This window comes from Eretmochelys imbricata, chromosome 10 (assembly GCF_965152235.1).
Source record: "Eretmochelys imbricata isolate rEreImb1 chromosome 10, rEreImb1.hap1, whole genome shotgun sequence".
Lineage (NCBI taxonomy): Eukaryota > Metazoa > Chordata > Testudines > Cheloniidae > Eretmochelys > Eretmochelys imbricata.
Window position 1 is genome coordinate 32516934 of NC_135581.1, and position 18453 is coordinate 32535386.

At 48.0% G+C, this 18453-nt stretch overlaps 1 protein-coding gene across 2 annotated transcripts in view; it reads left to right on the top strand.

Annotated features, from left to right (window-relative positions):
- The window catches only part of NAA60 (N-alpha-acetyltransferase 60, NatF catalytic subunit), a 44779-nt gene that overhangs the window by 21593 nt on the left and 4733 nt on the right, over positions 1–18453 (top strand). The window contains exons 2-6 of one of the 2 annotated variants that reach the window (XM_077827743.1): positions 3542–3657; positions 4445–4574; positions 5366–5462; positions 15825–16059; positions 17745–17931. In XM_077827743.1, the coding sequence (XP_077683869.1) occupies positions 3548–3657; positions 4445–4574; positions 5366–5462; positions 15825–16059; positions 17745–17901 (729 nt within the window). In that variant the 5' untranslated portion in view covers positions 3542–3547 and the 3' untranslated portion in view covers positions 17902–17931. Of the gene's footprint in view, positions 1–3541; positions 3658–4444; positions 4575–5365; positions 5463–15824; positions 16131–17744; positions 17932–18453 lie in introns of those variants that run through there. The other variant, XM_077827742.1, reaches the window with a different exon arrangement.

Here is an 18453-nt window from a genome sequence, read left to right on the forward strand (position 1 = left end):
TGCTGCTAATGTAAACACTCTCTGATGCCTGAGGGATTGAGTACACAAACCAGTGCTTTTCAAAGCAAAAACTCTGCAAGTGTAGACATACCCTAGGATTTTACAGGTTGCCTGCAGCCCCCATTATGTCCTTCACTGCTTTCCCTTCCAGTTCTGGTGTTCAGGTATTTGATCACTTGAATTTGACACAGAGAAGCACCAGACAAAAAGAGGGAGCTGTCTCATTTTGAGTATTCATCAAACAAGCATTTGGAAATCTTGAGAGTCCCGAATTGGATTAGGAGTACTTGTGGCACCTTAGAGACTAACAAATTTATTTGAGCACAAGCTTTTGTGGGCTAAAACCCACTTCATTGGATGCATGCAGTGGAATCTTTCCCTGTTTGCTGTATAGGATGTTGATCAGGTGGTCCTGTAGTTTCTTTGAGAGTGTGTGGCACAATCTCTCAGCATAGTCTGTGTGATATGTAGATTGTAGTGGAGTTTTTTTTTACCTTGTCTTTTTGGTATGATGTCCATCTGTTTGCATTTGGAAAGGAAGATGATGTCTGTCTGTATTTGTATGAGTTTTTTTTTTTTTTTCATGAAGTTGATGGATTTCCACTTCATACAGATAAATGCAATGCCCTGCATGGTGGCAGGTTTCAGAGTGGAAGCCATGTTAGACTACTACTCTGAAACCTGAATTGGATTACAACTAGTAGAAGGCATTGCTTGAAGTCCTGAGGAATGCTTCATGGCTGTGACGGAAAGCTCAACAGATCATCTAAGAGCTGCTGTAATAGGGAAAAACTCTGAAGCTATAGGATACTGGAGACCAACAGAAATACTAATAACTAAAGATGGCTTGTGGGGATTCAGATTAAACAGTTGCTTTTCATTCACCTGTTGTTGCTCTGGCTCTGCATAACTTGTTTACTACTCTAAGCCAGCGGTTTTCAAAAAAATTTTCCTGCGACCCAGTTGAAGAAAATTGTTGATGCCCACAACCCAACGGAGCTGGGGGTGAAGGGTGTGAGAGGGGCTCAGGGCTGGGGCAGAGCGTTGGGTTGCGGGGTGGGGCCAGGAATGAGGGGTTCAGGTGTGGGAGGGGGATCTGAGCTGGGGTTGGGGTGTGGGAGGGGTGCAGGCTCTGGGCTGGGGCTGGGAATGAGCGGTTTGGGGTGCAGGAAGGGGGGCTGGGGCATGGGGTTTGGATGTGGGGTTACCATGTGTGGCTCCCGGTCGATGGTGCAGTGGGGGTGCTAAGGCAGGCTTCCCGCCTGTCCTGGCACTGCGGACCACACTGCACCCCAGAAGCGGCCAGCAGCAGGTCCGGCTCCTAGGCGGAGGTGTGTAAGCAGCTCTGCACAGCTCTCACCCGCAGGCACTGCCCCCCCCCCCCCATCTTGGAGCCCTGTGTGGAGCCGGTGCTTAGGGCGGGGACAGAGCACGGAGCCCCGTGGCCCCCCGCCTAGGAGCCAGACCTGCTGCTGGCCACTTCCAGGGCGCAGCGTGGTGTCAGAACAGGTAGGGACTAGCCTGTCTTAGCCGAGCACCATCGCTGCCGTGACTGTTAATGGCCTGACCAAAAGCTGTGGCAACCCAGTGCCTTACATCCCGTGACCCAGTACTGGGTCGCGACCCACAATTCGAAAACCCCTGCTCTAGGTCACCTGCCACTTGGCATCTTGTAGAGAATGCTTGTTCTGACTAGCAAATATAACCTGGCTCTGCGCTTCCTTTGTGCATACCAATGTGTATATTCACTCTGCCACCTATTGGCTGCTTTATTCTGTAGTACTTAAATACATTTGACAATATTGTCCTAGAAAAGTTTCATGATAGTTTTGCTATAATTACACTGATTCTGGGGTGGGAAGAGATGGTGTCAAGGTTTGTATTTAAACATTCCCTGCAGGGTGGATTGATTTACATCAGTCACTTAAATCCTGATTTAAATCATTAAATGGAAACTTTGATTAGAACTGATGATTTAAATCAGAGGTGGGCAAACTACGGCCCGCAGGCCACATCCGGCCCGTGGGACCAGCCCCTGACCTCCCAGCCGGGGCGGCTAGCCCCCAGCCCCTCCCCCGCTGTCCTCTCTCCCCTGTAGTTGTGGTGCGTGCAGGCAGCATGACTTGCACCCGCCCACCTCCCAGGCTTTCCAATAAGCCTGTCCTGCTGCTCTGACTGGAATGGTAAGCGGGGGGGGGTTGGATAATGGGCAGAAGGTCCCAGGGGACAGGAGGCGGTTGGATGGGGTGGAGGGCGGTCAGGAGACAGGAAGCAGGGGGGTTGGATTGAGGGTGGGGTCCTGGGAGGGGGGGACAGGTGCAAGGGGGGTTGGATAGGGGGTGGGGTCCGGGGGCGGGGCAGTTAAGGACGGGGGTCCCAGGAGGGGGCGGTAAGGGACGGAGGGGGTTGGATGGGGCAGGGGGCAGGGGTGTGGATAGGGGACAGGGAGTAGGGGGGCTTGGATAGGGGGTGAGGTCTCGGGGGTGGTTGGGGCAAGGGGTCCCAGGAAGGGGTGGTCCGGGGACAAGGAGCAGGAGGGGTTGGATGGGTCGGTGGTTCTGAGGGGGGCAGTCAGGGGCCAGGAAGTGGGAGGGGGTGGGGGCCAGGCTGTTTGCGGTGGCACAGCCTTCCCTACCCAGCCCTCCATACAGTTTCGCAACCCCGATGTGGCCCTCAGGCCAAAAAGTTTGCCCGCCCCTGACTTAAATCAATATTTCCATTTGTACTTCTTTTATTTTCTAAAGAAAGGTGCTTCTTATTGGTTGAGAGTTGGTAAAGATGTTGTTTTACAATTAAATAGATAGAGCCTTTACACTGGATTTGATGATTTTTTTTTTTTTGCCATTTAGGCGGGTACACTATAACTAGAGTAAGTATCCATGATGGGTGGAATCATAAATACTAATAATTTGAGAACTGAGCCAATCACAGCTCAGGTAAGGAGAAGCTATAACATAGGAACATGAGATCACCCAGGTGGGCTCAGCAGATGATCGTGATGAGATACAGGATGGTGTCTCCTGGAGTTAGAGGCCAGGTCTCAAAGCCTGTGATGACTTTGCAAGTCTCTTGAATCCAGTAGCACAGGCCTGGATCTCCCACAGGCTCAAGCTCCTAATACAGTACATGACCTATTGTGCCATATTTATAAAGTGTGACCTCCAAATTTGAATGTTTTCCCCCCTAATTCTGTCTTTATTTAGAAAAGCAGTCTTTAACCCAAAGCTTTTTTTTTATGGAGGCTCATGAAGTCAGAATATTTATTTTTTTAATTAACATATTTTGTACTAACTTCAGATTTAATTTTAAACAGATTTATTTTTAAAAGAAAAACTTGTAATTTAAATGAAAAAATCCATTTTTAAAAAATCATGATTTTTATCTCCCCGTGCTGTGCAGATTCAGATTGGCCTAAGAATGACTTGCCTGGCAGTGAAGACTCCCCCTAGCCCCAGTGTTGCCTTTGTTCCAGATACTAACAGGTCTCAAACCTGAAGCTTTCAGGTGCATCCTTCTTAATATGCTTCCTTTTCCTTCGCAGGTGTGAATGACAGAGGAGGTGCCCCCAACTGCAGTTAGTGACATAAACCTGCGTCTTCTCTGCCACGATGACATAGATGTAGTGAAACAGCTCTGCGGTGACTGGTTCCCAATAGAGTATGTAACAGTCCTGCGGCGGGTGGAGGGGGCGCGTAGAGAGACAGTCTATAAACAATTGGTGTGAAAGTGCGGAGCTGAGAGCATAGGCAGGTACTGTGACAGCTGCCCCACGTGCTAATGTACTTCAGTCCTGACCATCACCCACTGTCCAGTCCTGTGTCACCTATACAACACTGCCAATGGTCCATCAGTATTCAGGGGGTCTTGAGAATGAACAGCAGAAACAGAAACTCTTGTTTCTTCAGCACCAACATCCTAAAGAATGCCAAAGCCCTCACCAAGGGAACTGTGGGCATCTTACAAGGAGCTTTGTAATAAAGGGGGGAAATCTTGGAGAGGGCTGCTTTTCTCCCCCCACCCCATTAAGGGAATACTTGTCGGATGGGTTACTGGTAGCATAGAATGAAATTAGCCAAGCTGGGATGTGCTCCAGACACCTGGGTCAACACTCACACCCTTACGAAAAGTGCCAACAGATCTTTAATGATTACATGCGGAGGCCTTAGTTTTAACTCCATCCAGAAGAGACTCCCTCCATCAGCAAAGCTTCCTAGCTTGCATATCTATTGACTCTTGTAGAAGAGTGCTGCCTACTAGACTACCAACTACTTCCTTCAGCATCTGAGTGTTTATTGCAGGTCTCCCACTGAAGTCTTATTCTGGCCCAGCTTATTCTGTAACCCTGCCAGATTCCACAGGGTGTCCTGACTGCAGGCTCATGGCTCAATTTGAAATGCTGTGTGTCCCCTAAGCATTCATGGGTATTGTTCGTTTTTCTTCCCAGGTACCCTGACTCATGGTATCAGGACATCACTTCCAACAAGAAGTTCTTTTCCCTTGGAGCCACCTACAGAGGCACCATTGTGGGAATGATAGTAGCTGAAATAAAGAGCAGAACAAAGGTGCATAAAGAGGTAGGCAAGCCATAGTCTAAGCCATGATTACCTGCTCTGGGGCCCATTGCTCACATGAGTAGCCAGGCAAGGAGAGAAGTCAAAAGACTACATTTTTCAGGATCTTTTATTGTGCACCACCAGCAGTTCATTTTACTAAGCTCCAGTTGGTTACACCTGTGCAAATCCCATTGAAGGCTGTGATGTTGCTGAGGGCATAACATGGCCTGTAGAACATTTGTATTACTATTGATGTGTAAGAGAGGATCCCAGTTTGACTCAAAGCCTAGAGTCTGTTTGCAAAAGCTGGGAGCGGATGACAGGGCATGGATCACCACTGTCGGAAGACAGGATACTGGGCTAGATAGACCACTGGTCTGACCCAATAGGGCCGTTCTTATGCAGGTTGGCAGAAAAAGCACATTCTAGCTGGTAAACTGCTGACGTTTGATCTGGACACTCAAATGTGGAACCCCACAATTCTATTTAACACCTTTCAGTAAACGACTAAACATGAAACAAGCGTGTTTAGTTAACAGTTAACTGTGGAGGACATTAAAGGAACTAAATGATTACTATGGCCCAACTGGCAAGAAATATGAAAATAGCAGAAACCCCTCCCCCAGCCCAAATAGGCTCTTTCCTTTTCCTCCATTTAGGGGGCTGTGTTTATCTCCCCATTTCCAACAGCTCCATAAAGGCACCTGGTATAAGAAAACTCTTCTGTAAATTGATGCTTGCTTTTGTTTTTACATTATACACTGTTCTATACACATGTATCCTACTAAATGCTTTGTCATGTCTCTGCTCAGGATGGGGATATTCTAGCTTCCAATTTTGCGGTCGATACTCAAGTTGCTTACATTTTAAGTCTAGGAGTGGTGAAAGAATTTAGAAAACATGGAATAGGTAAGAACATTCTAAATAGCTTTTCTATGTCTGTTGCTGAGCACCAATCCATTGTGTGGTTTATTTATCCCTCGTGACTCATGTTTGGTATGTGGGTGAAGGTTATAGAACTAAGAATGCCTTGACTCTGCCCACTTCAGAGACTAGCTTGTGCGCTAAGCTTGTATAGAACTTGTCATGTCTCACAGAATTGGAAATGGGATACAGATTACATCACAGTAGCCCGCTGTTGCATATACAGAGTGATTGAGAGTCCATACCATCTGGTTGCTGTTCAGTGGCCTCTGAAAAGAGTAAGTGGATCTCAGTCCAATTCCCAGTGGATAGCTGACCATGCTGAAAACACTGTCATAACTGTCAAACTTGCTAGCAGTGCCAGCAGATCTGCTGTGGACTGAGTGGCCATGGAAACAGAACTCCTCAAGCCCATGAAGCTGGTCCCTCCAGGACGGGTTTGAGGCATGCTGATAATGATGAGGGGTGGGGAGTGGGCACCGCCATTGATCATACCATGCCTGTGTTGTGCTGTGGGGGAGAACTACAGGCCCCAGAGGTTGCAAATGTGTGATGACATCTCCAGCTGTTTTAAAAAAAAAAAAAAAAAAGAGGGAGAGGAAACAAGGGGGATTCAAGAAATAACATCATAATGTGGATCAGAATATGTCCATCAAGTGAGTGCAGTGATCAGTTTGAACCCCAGCTACAGCACAACAATTTCACTGCCATGGGGAAATCCTAAAGTAACAAATGTCTTACCCCTTTGATGTGGCAGAATGTATGCTTCAAGGCCAGATAAAATACTTTTTCTTCAAGTGATTTGCACATGTGTATTCCACTCTTGGGAAGTGTGCATAGCTGGTGGAAAAATTTTCCCTCAGCAGTATCTGTTGGGACAGCTCAAGCTCCCCCTGCTGTCACTCGCCACTACATGCAGGTATAAAGTGGGGAGCTGCCCCAGCCCACTTCAGTTCTTTCTTACTGCCTATGACAGTTGTTGGAATGTATTTGTCTTGCTTTAACAAGTATTCTCAGCATGTTATAGTTACCTGTTTGCATGGGTTTTAGTGTTAGAACTTGCACTAACCAAAGTTTACTACTTTCTTGGTTCCCCAATATGGGGTTCCACTGTTGGGACCAAGGAATGCCTCAGTCACTGGGCCTCAAGGCCTGTCTTTCATGTTCTAAATCGATGCTCATGAGTGACCTGCACTCTAGTTGTTTAAAGTGTCTGGGTGAGTCTCACATTAGGGGGTTGGTGTCAAATTTGTAAGGACTTCAAGGCAAGGAGCAAGAAAGATAGAGAAGCCAGATTGAAGTTTCTTTTGATGTAGACTGCTCTGAAATGACCTTAAGAGTCTTCCTGGTTCGGGGAGGGTGCTGAGCACTTTGGCTTCTGTGAGAAGCATACCTCCAATGTTGGATTAGTCCTAGCACTCCTTGCTTTCTCTGGTGCCTGGGAAGAAACAAGGCTTCCACAGAGGCTGCTGGGACAGGAAGATCATCAGTTCCCAAGTCCATCAAGCAAGGGGACAAAGGGTCAAATAGAGTGCAATAAAAAGTGAAGCACTCCACCTCTCATTCATCAGCCAAGAGAGCACCATCAACTCTGGCTGCAAGGCAGGCACCATTGAATCTGGGGCCCAAAGTTTTTGTCTCTTGTGCACCAGTTAAAGACAATTCCATTACCATCCATGACAGACACATGTGTAGGAACAAGGAACTTGTTGAGCTTGTTGGTGCCAGTGTCCCCAAAGGTGCAGGAGATTGTTTCTATGGTACTGGCAGATCATCAGGCTCCATGGTGCAGCACCTAGCACCACATCAACCTCCTGTATCCCAGACCTCTTACCTGTCAGTACCATCGAGGAAAGATGGTGGTGATGGCTTCTCTTCAGTTATCTCTGGTTTCTTGACACTAATCTTCAGCAGGTGTCAGGAGAAGGTTATTCTTCATCTTCTGACTCTTGTCTCCCAACTGCAGTGTCTTGCTGCTCCCCTCCCACATAAAAACAAGCGGAGGATAGGTATTGTGTTCTCTCTCAAGGCTTCCAGCATTTTTATTCCCAACCCTCTCCTGGATCCTTTGTTGTCTCAGCTACCAACAAGAGGGAATGCTGGGGCAGCAGGCGGCTGTCCCTAAGTTGAAGGACGCCAAAAAGCTTGACTTATTTGGTAGAAAAATGTGTTCTACGGTGGGGTTACAGCTTAGAATCACCAACCAGCAGGCTTTGTTAGGGTGATATGATTCTAACACCTGGAACTGTGTACTGAAATTTAGGGACAAGCTGTGGGAGGATGCTAAACAAGAGTTCCTTTCGCAGGTGAATGAGGGGAAGTTAGTGATAAGAACTTCACTTCAGGATAGTTTAGATGCAGCTGAAGTGGCTGCTAGGACTCTGGCCTCTGCCATCATCATGCACTGGTGCTCATGTACTCTTTGGGGTTGGCCTAAGAAGTACAGCAGACTATTCAAGACCTGCCATTTGAAGGGTCATCCCTCTTCCTGATGCAGACAGGTTATAAACTTCACAGCTCCAAGGTGACTCTGAACTCCTTGGTATGTATACTTTTGACCCGTCAAGGAAACACTTTCATCCTCAGCAGTTCCATCGATACCCTACTCTTGCACCTTGCCAGGACCTAACAGACACTTCCTCAGTGCTTGGTCCTGAATTACTTTGGCCCAATGGGTCTTAAGTGCCTTGGAAGTGGGAACACTCTCTTCATTTTGTTTCTTCCCCTCCTTCCCACCCTCCCTCGCCATCCCTCTTCAGGGACCACTCTCACAAGGAACTCCTCTTCCAGGAAGTGCAATCTTTCTTTTGCGTGGAAGCCATAGAAGAGGTTCCCGAATGTCAAAGGAACAGGGTTTTATTCCTGCTATTTCCTAATCCCAAAAGCAAAGGGAGGTCTCATATTTTTAGACCTCTGGCAATTCAAAAGATCTCTAAAAAAGATAATTTCGCATGGTCACACCGGTTTCCATTATCCCTGCCCTGTAGGCTGGAATGTCACGCTCAACTTAAAGGACACGTATTTCTATGTGGTGATTTATCAAGGCCACAGGAAGTATCTCAGATTCCTATAAACCAGTCTAATTGCCAGTTCATGGTGCTGCCTCTTAGCCCTGTCATCAGCTTCCTGGATTTTTACAAAATGTGTGCCTTCCTGCGAAAGTTAGGAGTTACTCCTGAGGGCAGTCTGCACTGCAGCATTTTCAAAAATTTTTATTTGTCAGATAAATGTGGAAGCTACAGCATGGTATTGGGGAGCACAGGCCACTGGCTGCACAGAGGTGGGAGATCACTGTGCAGCTCCCCACTCTTGGGACACTGACTCAGCAGTGAGGCTGCACCCAACCCTGACACAGCGCAAGGACCGGGCCTGCCCCAGAAACACCCCAGAGCCTTGCCCCTCCATCCAGGTGCACCAGGTGTGGGTAGGCAGGCAGGATCCAAGAGTGGAGGGGCTTAGCGTAGGGGAAATCCAGATGTGGGTTAAGAGGGTTCTGTGTGGGGCAATCTGGATGTGGGCAGCTCAGTGGGGGATCCGGGTGCGGGGAGAATCTGGATGCACAGCAGCTTGTTGTGGGGTTCTGGGTGCAACGGTAATGGGACTCTGCAGGGGGGTCCAGGTGAAGGTGGTTGGAGCTCAGTAGGAGGGTCTGGGTGTGGGGGAATAGGGCTCAGTGGGGGGTCCAGATGCTGGGGGAATAGGGCTCAGTGGGGTTGGGATCCAGGTGCAGCTGGTTGGGGCTCAGTAAGGTGGGGGTGCGGGTGGCTTGTCAGGGTGGTCCAGGTGCAGGGGGGTTTCTGGGTATGAGGGGGTCTGGATTCATGGGGTTTGGATGGATGGGGGCGCAGCTCCCTGTAGAGTGATCACTCCCCCTGCAGCTGAGGAGCAATGGGCGCAAGAAGCGTGGAGGGGGGAGTTTGCAGAGCTTCCTGCAGCCAGGGGAGAAATCCTGGGGCTGGATCTGATCCAACCCTGGATGCCATGCAGGGGAAGAGGAATTCCCGTCCCCCCCAGCCCAGCTGGGACTAGCAGCTGAATCCAGCGCAGGGTAGGAACCACCAGCCATGTCTTCCCCAGTTCCACCCCTGCCCCACGGTGATTTACCTCTCTACTGGCTGCCCTGGGCACCCGAAACATACTGCTGGGGAGGGTCACGTGACTGCTTTTGTGGCTTCCCTTTGCTTACCTGCCAGAAAATCATTTTTCTGTGGAGAAACCAAGAAATCTGCAGGGAACATAAATTCTGCGCAGGTGTGGTGGCGCAGAATTCCCACAGGAGTAAGAAGTGCAAGTCTGTCTTTACCTGGATGACTGGTTTGTGAAAGGTGGTTTCAGGTGCTGTTCAGAGTAGTTTGTATCCAGTCAACTTTCAATGCATTGGGTCTGTTGATCAACTCAGATGTCTATCTTCTGAACTGGGGAGAGGATAGAATTTACAATAACATTATTGGGCTCCGCTCAAGCCAGAGTTTTCATTCCAAGGTCAAAGTTTCAGACAATTTGTTCCATTGTTTTAGATCTCAAGGTTCACTCACTTAATTGTATGAGGCTTCTTAGGCATATGGCCTCTTGCACTTGTATAATCTGGTGTGACAGACTTACATCTCGGGCATCTACAAAATTGGCTGTCTTCCATATTCTTGCCAAGCCATTGCCCTCTAAACATCTTGGTGAGGGTGCCTTCTCATATTTTACCTTGTAGATTGGGGAACAAACCGTGTCAACGTATACCTAGGTGTTCGTTTGTCCACCCTCAGCTGCCACTGATGGTGGTGGTAGACGTGTCTGCCTTGGGTGTTGAGCAGCTCATCTGGTTTCCCTGCAAATGCGAGGGTTATGGTCCACAAAGGACTTGACTCTGCACATAAACGTCAGGGAGTTGAAAGCCTGACACCAGTCGGATAGCTCTCCTACACCATGTCAAGGGGAAAAGCCTGCTCATTTTCAGAGAACAGTGGTAGTGTTCTAACTGAGCAGCCAGGGAGGGGGCCACTTGTCCCTGCTCTGCCAAAAAGCAATGCAGCCACACACACAGGTCATTTACAACTCAACACAAGTGGTCTTTCTGTTTAGATGTAGCCAGATTCATTTTCAAGCTGTGGGAATTTGTTCACATTGCAAGCAGGCCCATTTGCAACGAGAACAAACAGGAAGTGCCAGCGAGATCACAGTCTGGGTTCCCTCATGGACACTTTTCTTTGCCCTGGACAGGCAAGCTCCTGTATGCTTTCCCAACAGTTCCACTCCTTCACAGAGGGTTGCTAAAAATCAGACTGGCCCATGCTCGATTCATGTTTATAGCCCCAGCTTGGCCTCAGCAGCACTGGCTCTCCACCCTCCTATCCCTTTCAGTGGAAGCTCTGATATCACTTCCATTGGCCCCAGAGCTAGTATCTCAAGATCATGGTCCCCTGCTCCACCCAAACCTGCAGGCACTTCATTTAACAACCTTGATGGCCCATGGTTAGACTCTAGGGAGGAGTAGTGCTCAAAAGAGGTTCAGGATGTGCTTTTAAATAGTAGGAAACCACCTACTAGATCTAGTTACTTCTCGAAGTGGAACCGTTTCTCTGTCTGGTATTGACAATCTAGAATTTGGCCGAATCCAGCATATCTTGGCGTATCTGTACCTAAAACAGCAAGAGTTGACTGTTTAATTCTATCAAAGTCCACCTAGCAGCTCGCTCTCCTTTCCCCTGTCAAGTTGGTGATCACTTTCAAAAATCTTATTGACATCTTTTTAGAAAAAAAGAATGGCCTGGAACAGTTGTATCCTCAGGTACAAGATCCTGTTTCTCCGTGGGACTTAAACTTGGTGTTGTCAAAACTTATGGGGCTCCTTTTAAGCCTTAAGACAGTTTACCCACGTCCTCATCCAAAGTTTGAGTCAAAATTGAGTTTCTAACTTCCACGTCAACCAAGTGATTTACCTGCCTTCCTTCTCCTCGAAGTCCCTCTTGAATAAAGATGGGGAACAGCTGCACACTCTGGATGTCAGGAGAGTGTCGGCATTCTAACTCAGCAGATCCAAGCAGTTCCATTTGTCTTCCCAGCTGTTTGTGGTGGTCACAGACAGGATGAAGAGCCTCCCACTCTCTTCTCAGTGGATTTTGTCTCAGTTAGCCTCCTGTATTTGCTTGTGCTGTGACTTGGCTGACATGCTGCCAAATGGAGTGATGGCATATTTGACAAGATTGCAAGCATTCTCTGTGACCTTCCTTGTTCAAGTTCCAAGCATTTGTAGGGTGGCAACATGGTCTTCAATGCACATGTTTGCATCCCATTATGCCATCACTCAGCATTCTGCCATATTTGGGTGAGTTGTCCTCCAGTGCTTGTTCAGATAGACTCTCTAATCTGCCCTCCTGATTTCCTGAGTTGTGAGCCACCAAGAGTATTCACATGGTCAATTGCTAAAAGAAAAAACTGTCACCTGTTCCATAACTGTTGCTCTTTTGAGATGTTCTACATGTCCATTCTACATCCCGCCCTCCCATCCCTCTGCATCAGACTTTTCCAGCAAGAAGGAACTGATGGGGTTTGTGGTCGGCTCCACAGTTTATACCTTTGTGCAGTGGTGCATGGCAACAGAGGGCACTCATGCCTCCTTGATGGGTATTGCTGAGGGAAAAATTTCTGACAACTGTGCATGGGGGACGCACATCAAGAGTGGAGTGGAGATGTGCAATGCATCTCGAAGAACAGCACTTACAGAACAGGTTAGTACGGTTTTCTGGTGTGAGAGCATGTACCATCCTTGTCCTTAAGCATCCAATTCATAGAAAGAAATGTGCCATTCAGACACTAGCAGCTGGGACCCATGCCAAGTCTGAAAGCAGTGACCACGTTAAGGTGTCGTGCAGCTGGGACCATGTTAGACTTGACTTGATTTATTTGACCTGTTCAGTAGTGTGACAGGGTCAGGCCAGATGGCTACAAGAGAGTGGTCGAAGGTAGATACGTTAGTTCCAGCTTAAGCAGGTCCCTTTTCCCTGGGTAAGATAACAGGGACTATTCCAGAACACTCAGGAACTTTCTAGGACTAATTAAGGCAGGCAGGCTAATTAGGACACCTGTAGCCAATTGGGAAGCTGCTAGAATTAATTAAGGCTAATCAGGACACCTGGTTTAAAAAGGCTGTCACTCTAGTTAGTGAGGTGTGCGTGTGAGGAGCTGGGAGCAAGAGGCACTAGGAGCTGAGAGCGAGAAGGCATACTGCTGGAGAACTGAGGAGTACAAGCATTATCAGACTCCAGGAGGAAGGTCTTATGTTGAGGATAAAGAAGGTGTTGGGAGGAGGCCATGGGAAAGTAGCCCAGGGAGTTGTAGCTGTCACACAGCTGTTCCAGGAGGCACTCTAGACAGCTGCATTTCACAGGCCCTGGTCTGGAACCCGGAGTAGAGGGCGGGCCAACTCCTGATCAGACACAAAAGGAGTTGACCTGGACTATGGGTTCACGAAAACAGCCAAACTGAGGGCTGCCGTGAATCTCTGAGGTGAACAAATCCGCCAATAAGCGCAAGACCCACCAAGGTAGAGGAGGAACTTCGTCACAGTAGATGGGATTATAATTGTCCTCCCCTGAGTGCTCACATCTGCAGACCCAGGCTGATATGATATGCCATAGAAATGATCTGGGTTGTGTCTGTGTGGGAGAGCACCAAACTGAAGCCTTGGTTCAAGCGCTGTCTTGGGACAAACTCTAGGTTATCCGGAGAACGGAATTCAGGGAAGTTGGTAAAGGGAGGGATCTCCTATTTTCATAAGGAGGTCTCTGAGTCACCTTCAGATGCCCCAGCTGGTTGGTGCATCTTGCTGGAGTTTCTCCGTTAAAGTCAACATTTCTTGCACTTATTAAATTGGGACAGAATTTAGGAACACATTTTTCTGAAAGACCCTCTCTAAAGTCCATCCATTGCCTTGGATCAGCATTCAGGATTAGATAGCTATTACAGACTAGTACATTGAAATGTTCCAGAACTACATAACGACGTTTGAGGGATTGATGTTTTGAGAGCCCTTCTTTTCTTATCCAAGAGCTCTTCCATTTCCACTCAAGAGGAAGGGGGAGGGATAGCTCAGTGGTTTGAGCATTGGCCTGCTAAACCCAGGGTTGTGAGCTCAATCCTTTTGAGGGGACCATTTAGGGATCTGGGGCAAAAATTGGGGACTTGTCCTGCTTTGAGCAGGGGGTTGGTCTAGTTGACCTCCTGAGGTCCCTTCCAACCCTGATATATTCTATGATTGTAAGAGCAAAACCTTTCATGCAGGAGACTTTTTGCTCCAGGCATTTTCCACCTTTATTGTAGCTCTGATTTCTGTAGCAGATTCTACATGGCTTCCGTTTCTGGTTCTTTCTTCTCCCGCACCTAGAAAGGAACGGGATGGAGTGTGGGATACAGACAAGTGCAATAAACTGTTGAGAATTAAACTGCTCTTATTTTATTACTCATTTAGATTTCCTGGGATGGGTGGGAAAGTGTGCAAAATCTTAGCAATGCAGTACTTATCTTTCCAGGTACACAGGAGAGAAATTACCATGCAGCTTCTATATTTAAATACTCTTCCACATTGAATTCCCAAAACCAGGTTCTGTATTGCTGATATCTAGTTTGTTTTAATTCTACCTCAGTGCCAGGGGCTGGACTGGGTGACCTGTTGTTTAGGACCAGAAGAGATCTCTTGTTTTATATCAGCCTCCTTAGCTGGCCTTGTACTTAGGCAGAGGGGGTAACGTTATGTACTGGGTAGGGATTTTCAAAAGCACCTACATGGCGTAGGGGTACAGCTCCTGACTTTCAATGAGACTTGTGCTCCTAAACTACTTGGGCACTTCTGAAAAATCCCATTCACTATGTGGTTCTTTACACATGGATTGTAAAACCGTAGCACAAATGAGGTTCATGTGTTAGGACGTCTGCTAGTGAATCATGTCTTTACCATTGCCCAGTGGTACCTCTACTGGGAGAAGTTAACAATAGCTTAACTTGGGCAAATGTGTTTTGTTCAGTTATTGTAATGTGGCCATCCCAGATTCACACTGGAAGTCATGCATGGAAGCTGTGCCCCTTGACTGTATCCTGGGCTGTTCATATGAGACTTGGGGCATTTAGGGGTACAGAACCAGTAGAAACCACTTCAGGTCAAAGGAGCCTCTTAGTGTGTGAGGCTAGATATTCAACATTAGAGGCGTGTGTGAAGACACGTAAAGCTGGGTCCACCACACGGTACTGACTGCTCAGATGAACCTCCAGACCTAGTCTCCCAAGGCCAAGTGCATGCACTGTGCCCCTTCACTGACAAGTGCCAGATGAAAGATTCTAGATGGCTGGAGCCAAACTCCCAGGAGCTGATGGAGAGCTAAAGCCCTCCCTTATCTTTTAATTAGAGTTTAGCAAGACAAGTGCATGTGACCTGTTTGTCAGTTGCATTTTGCTCTTTACAATTTCAAAATGACTTTAAAACACTGAGTGTTCAGACCTGAAGAAGAGCTCTGTGTAGCTCAAGAGCTTGTCCCTTCCACCAGCAGAAATTAGTCCAATAAAAGATATCACATCACCCGCCTTGTCTCTCTAGAACACTGAATGTACTCCTGTGACCTAGCTGCTGCCAGTCAAGGTGACAGGTCAGCCATTCTAAAACTAAATGGTTCCAGCAACCACCTTGCCAGCCCAATGGGAGTAGCTGTTTGGCTGGCAGTGGGCTATTGCTGGTAAGTCCTTGTGCCTGGAATGCTCATAACTGTGGGGGCCACAGCTGCATGTGTAAACCTTGTTACAGTCTAAATCCAGCCCTACAGACTCCCACCAATCAATGGCTTTTAGGAGGGACCGCTCCCACCCTATACAGCCTTGAGTTTTCTGAAGCCCAGTATTGTAGAGAGGAAGGAGCCTATTAAGACCACCCAACCCAGGTTCTGCTGGCTGTTCTGAAAAGGGTGAATGAGAATGAGGAAAGATCTAGGAGCAGTGTTCCCTCTAATTTTTTTACATCCATGTGCAGAATGAATTTTCTTATGTACACCAATATGGAGTTGATGTGTGGTGGAGGAAGGGCCAAGGGGTTCAGAGTGTGGAAGGGGGCTTGGAGGTGGGGCTGAGGGTTGGTGTGCAGGGGGTGAGGGCTGTGGCCTCAGGAGCTTGGGGCTGGGGGAGGGGCGCCTCTCCCCGCCTACCTGCACGGCCCTTGAGAGCCTGCTGCGTGGCCACGCAGCTTACAGGGAACTTAATCTAGGAGCTTTGTTCAGAGGCAGTGATGGCGCGTGCAGAGGCTTGGCTGCACTCTCCACCCTGTCCCAGTGAGAGCACTGCTGCTCTGTGTAATGCTGTTCTTCCTTCCTTTGATAGGTTCCCTCTTACTTGAAAGCTTGAAGGATCATATATCGACAACTGCCCAAGACCACTGTAAAGCCATCTACTTGCATGTCCTCACCACCAACAATACAGCAATTAACTTCTATGAAAATAGAGACTTTAGACAGCACCACTACCTGCCCTATTATTATTCTATCAGAGGGGTCCTCAAAGACGGCTTCACCTACGTTCTATACATCAATGGCGGACATCCTCCTTGGACAATCTTATATCCTTTACCTTGGATTTGATTAGCTGCAGAGCGAGATAACCAGACACATGGTATTTGGAGTAAAACAAATCCTGCAAAGCAAGTCTGTTTGCATTTGGTGACTCATCCCAATTTAAGGGTAGGCTTCACTGAACTGGATTCCTTGCTTTCCAGAAGAGATTTGGATTTGTCTCTGGCATGTTTGTGCCGGACTTCCTCAAGGGTGCTGTGGGATCCGTTCAGTAGAACAGTACATGTCTCTTGTGAGGTTAGAGATGTATATCTTGTCTACATTGGGTGACTGATGGTAATGCAACTGTTTAGCTAGGACTAGGTGTGGTGTGGATGGGCACTGTGCAAAACTCCCTCAGCACAGCTCTGCTGATTGCACCTGAGGCAAGACCTGCAGTTCCTGCCCTGCTATTCCAGTCCTGGGCTCCCCACATGGCTCTGTCAATGTATCTAAAGACTCCTGTACAGTACATAGTTTTCAGAGTAGCAGCTGTGTTAGTCTGTATCCGCAAAAAGAAAAGGAGTACTTGTGGCACCTTAGAGGTTAACAAATTCACGAAAGCTTATGCTCTAATAAATTTAACCTCTAAGGTGCCACAAGTACTCCTTTGTACAGTACATAGGCTTTGCTGGCATAGCTGTGTCAGCAGAGCCCCCTGGTGGAGATGGAGCACAAACCAACAATTGTTCTGTCAGCATAGCTAATGATGTTCGGGGAGCAGAAGCACCCTTCAGTCAGCATAGTTGTGTCTACACTGGGGGGTTGCCAACATTGCTGTGCTGGCTAGGGGGTGTGATTTCCCACCCCACACGCTCCTAGCTGACACTGTTGTGCTAGCAACACTTAGTATCCAAAGCCTTAATCCCAACCTACAGCATCATCTTCTGATCCGGTCTTGGCTTCCGCTTGAGCAGAGACTGCTCCATTGTGTGGTGGCTTCCACCCGGTGCCTTCCAAATGGTTTCACTGCTGACATGTCTGGGGACTTGAAGTCAAGTCTCAGAAATGAAGGGCTAGTGAGCTCTTTTCCTCCTGTCCAGAGAAGTCAGGCAATGTCTGCCCTTTTGTTGGGCATATCAGAAACTTGCTAACCATCGTAGGTCATGCAGAGTGGAGCCTTCCCAACGCTAATGGTGTGGTGGGCTCCAAATGCAGCTGGACGCATGCTATTCAGTGACCTATCTTACTCCACACTTCTGAACGGCTCTAAGGATCCACACTCTCCTGAGGGAGGCAGAGTGGGTACAGAACAGAGATGACAAACTAAATTATAGGATATACTTCAGGTCAGTCAGTCTCGGTGGAGCATAAAGAAGTCCCTTCTCCCTAACTCTTTATGGTAACGTGGTTGTATCTGAGCAATCAAAATGTCTCTGCTGTCAGAGGGCCATGGCTCCAGCAGCTGGAGTGCTGTGGAGTGAAAGGGACACTAGTGGTTATTCAGCTAAAGCATTTCCTGGGCAAATTACAAGGAATGTTCCCCAAGTGTCCTCCTCTTACTGTGCAGTACAGACCTGCTTATTTGTACCTGAGCAGTTAGATATGAAGGGCAGGTAGCTGGCCAGTGCTGCTTTGCATGGCTTAGCTCTCATTGCCTATTACTGTCCTACGGGCTGCTGTCAATACAGTGTTTTAGGTTGTTTCTTACATTTCACTGTAAATGTCCCTGTTCTCCTTAACTGAGGCTCACTGACTACCTACAGCACATTGGCTCAACGCTCGCCAGCCTGAGCCCATGTTCGATTCCTCACCGGATATACCGCCAAGCCCAGAGTCTCCTCCGCAGCCTGCTGCCATGGTCTGGCATTTCCGCAAAGAGTGGTATTGAATACAGCCGGGCAACGTGACACAGTCAGATGGTGACAGCAAAGCGAGAGGTAGGGAGCTGTGAGAATGGGGTTTATCTTCTCTCTGGAGCACTGCACTGCAACAAGTCAGTGGCATAATGGCTCCACTGAAGCGTCTGGGGCATATGAGGCAAGATGCCTAAAGCAAGGGTCACTGCAACATAGACTGTGCGGCTCAGCATACAATTCAGCCTCTTGGAAACGGCTAGAGCCCAGCTTCTGAGAGAGCTGCACCCTGGGATCCCTCTGTGCAGGGCTGTAAACGGGCAACTATTTAATAATCTTGCCTCTTTTGTTTTTGACTTTGCTCCTGCTACAGTTGATGGCAGAATGCCTATTGACTTAAGGCCCTGATTTCCTCCCCCCCCCCCCCCGAGAGTTAATGTGATGTAATTTATTTGAGCCCAGTGAATGTTGTTAAAAGCAATCTGCTGCTGCTGCAGGTGACCCCTTTCCTTGAGCTTTTAGAGCACCTCAGCTGGGCCCTGAGCATTTGAGACGGCCCCCCCAGTTCCACAGGGTCTGGAAATCAGAATAGCAAACTCCCCATTC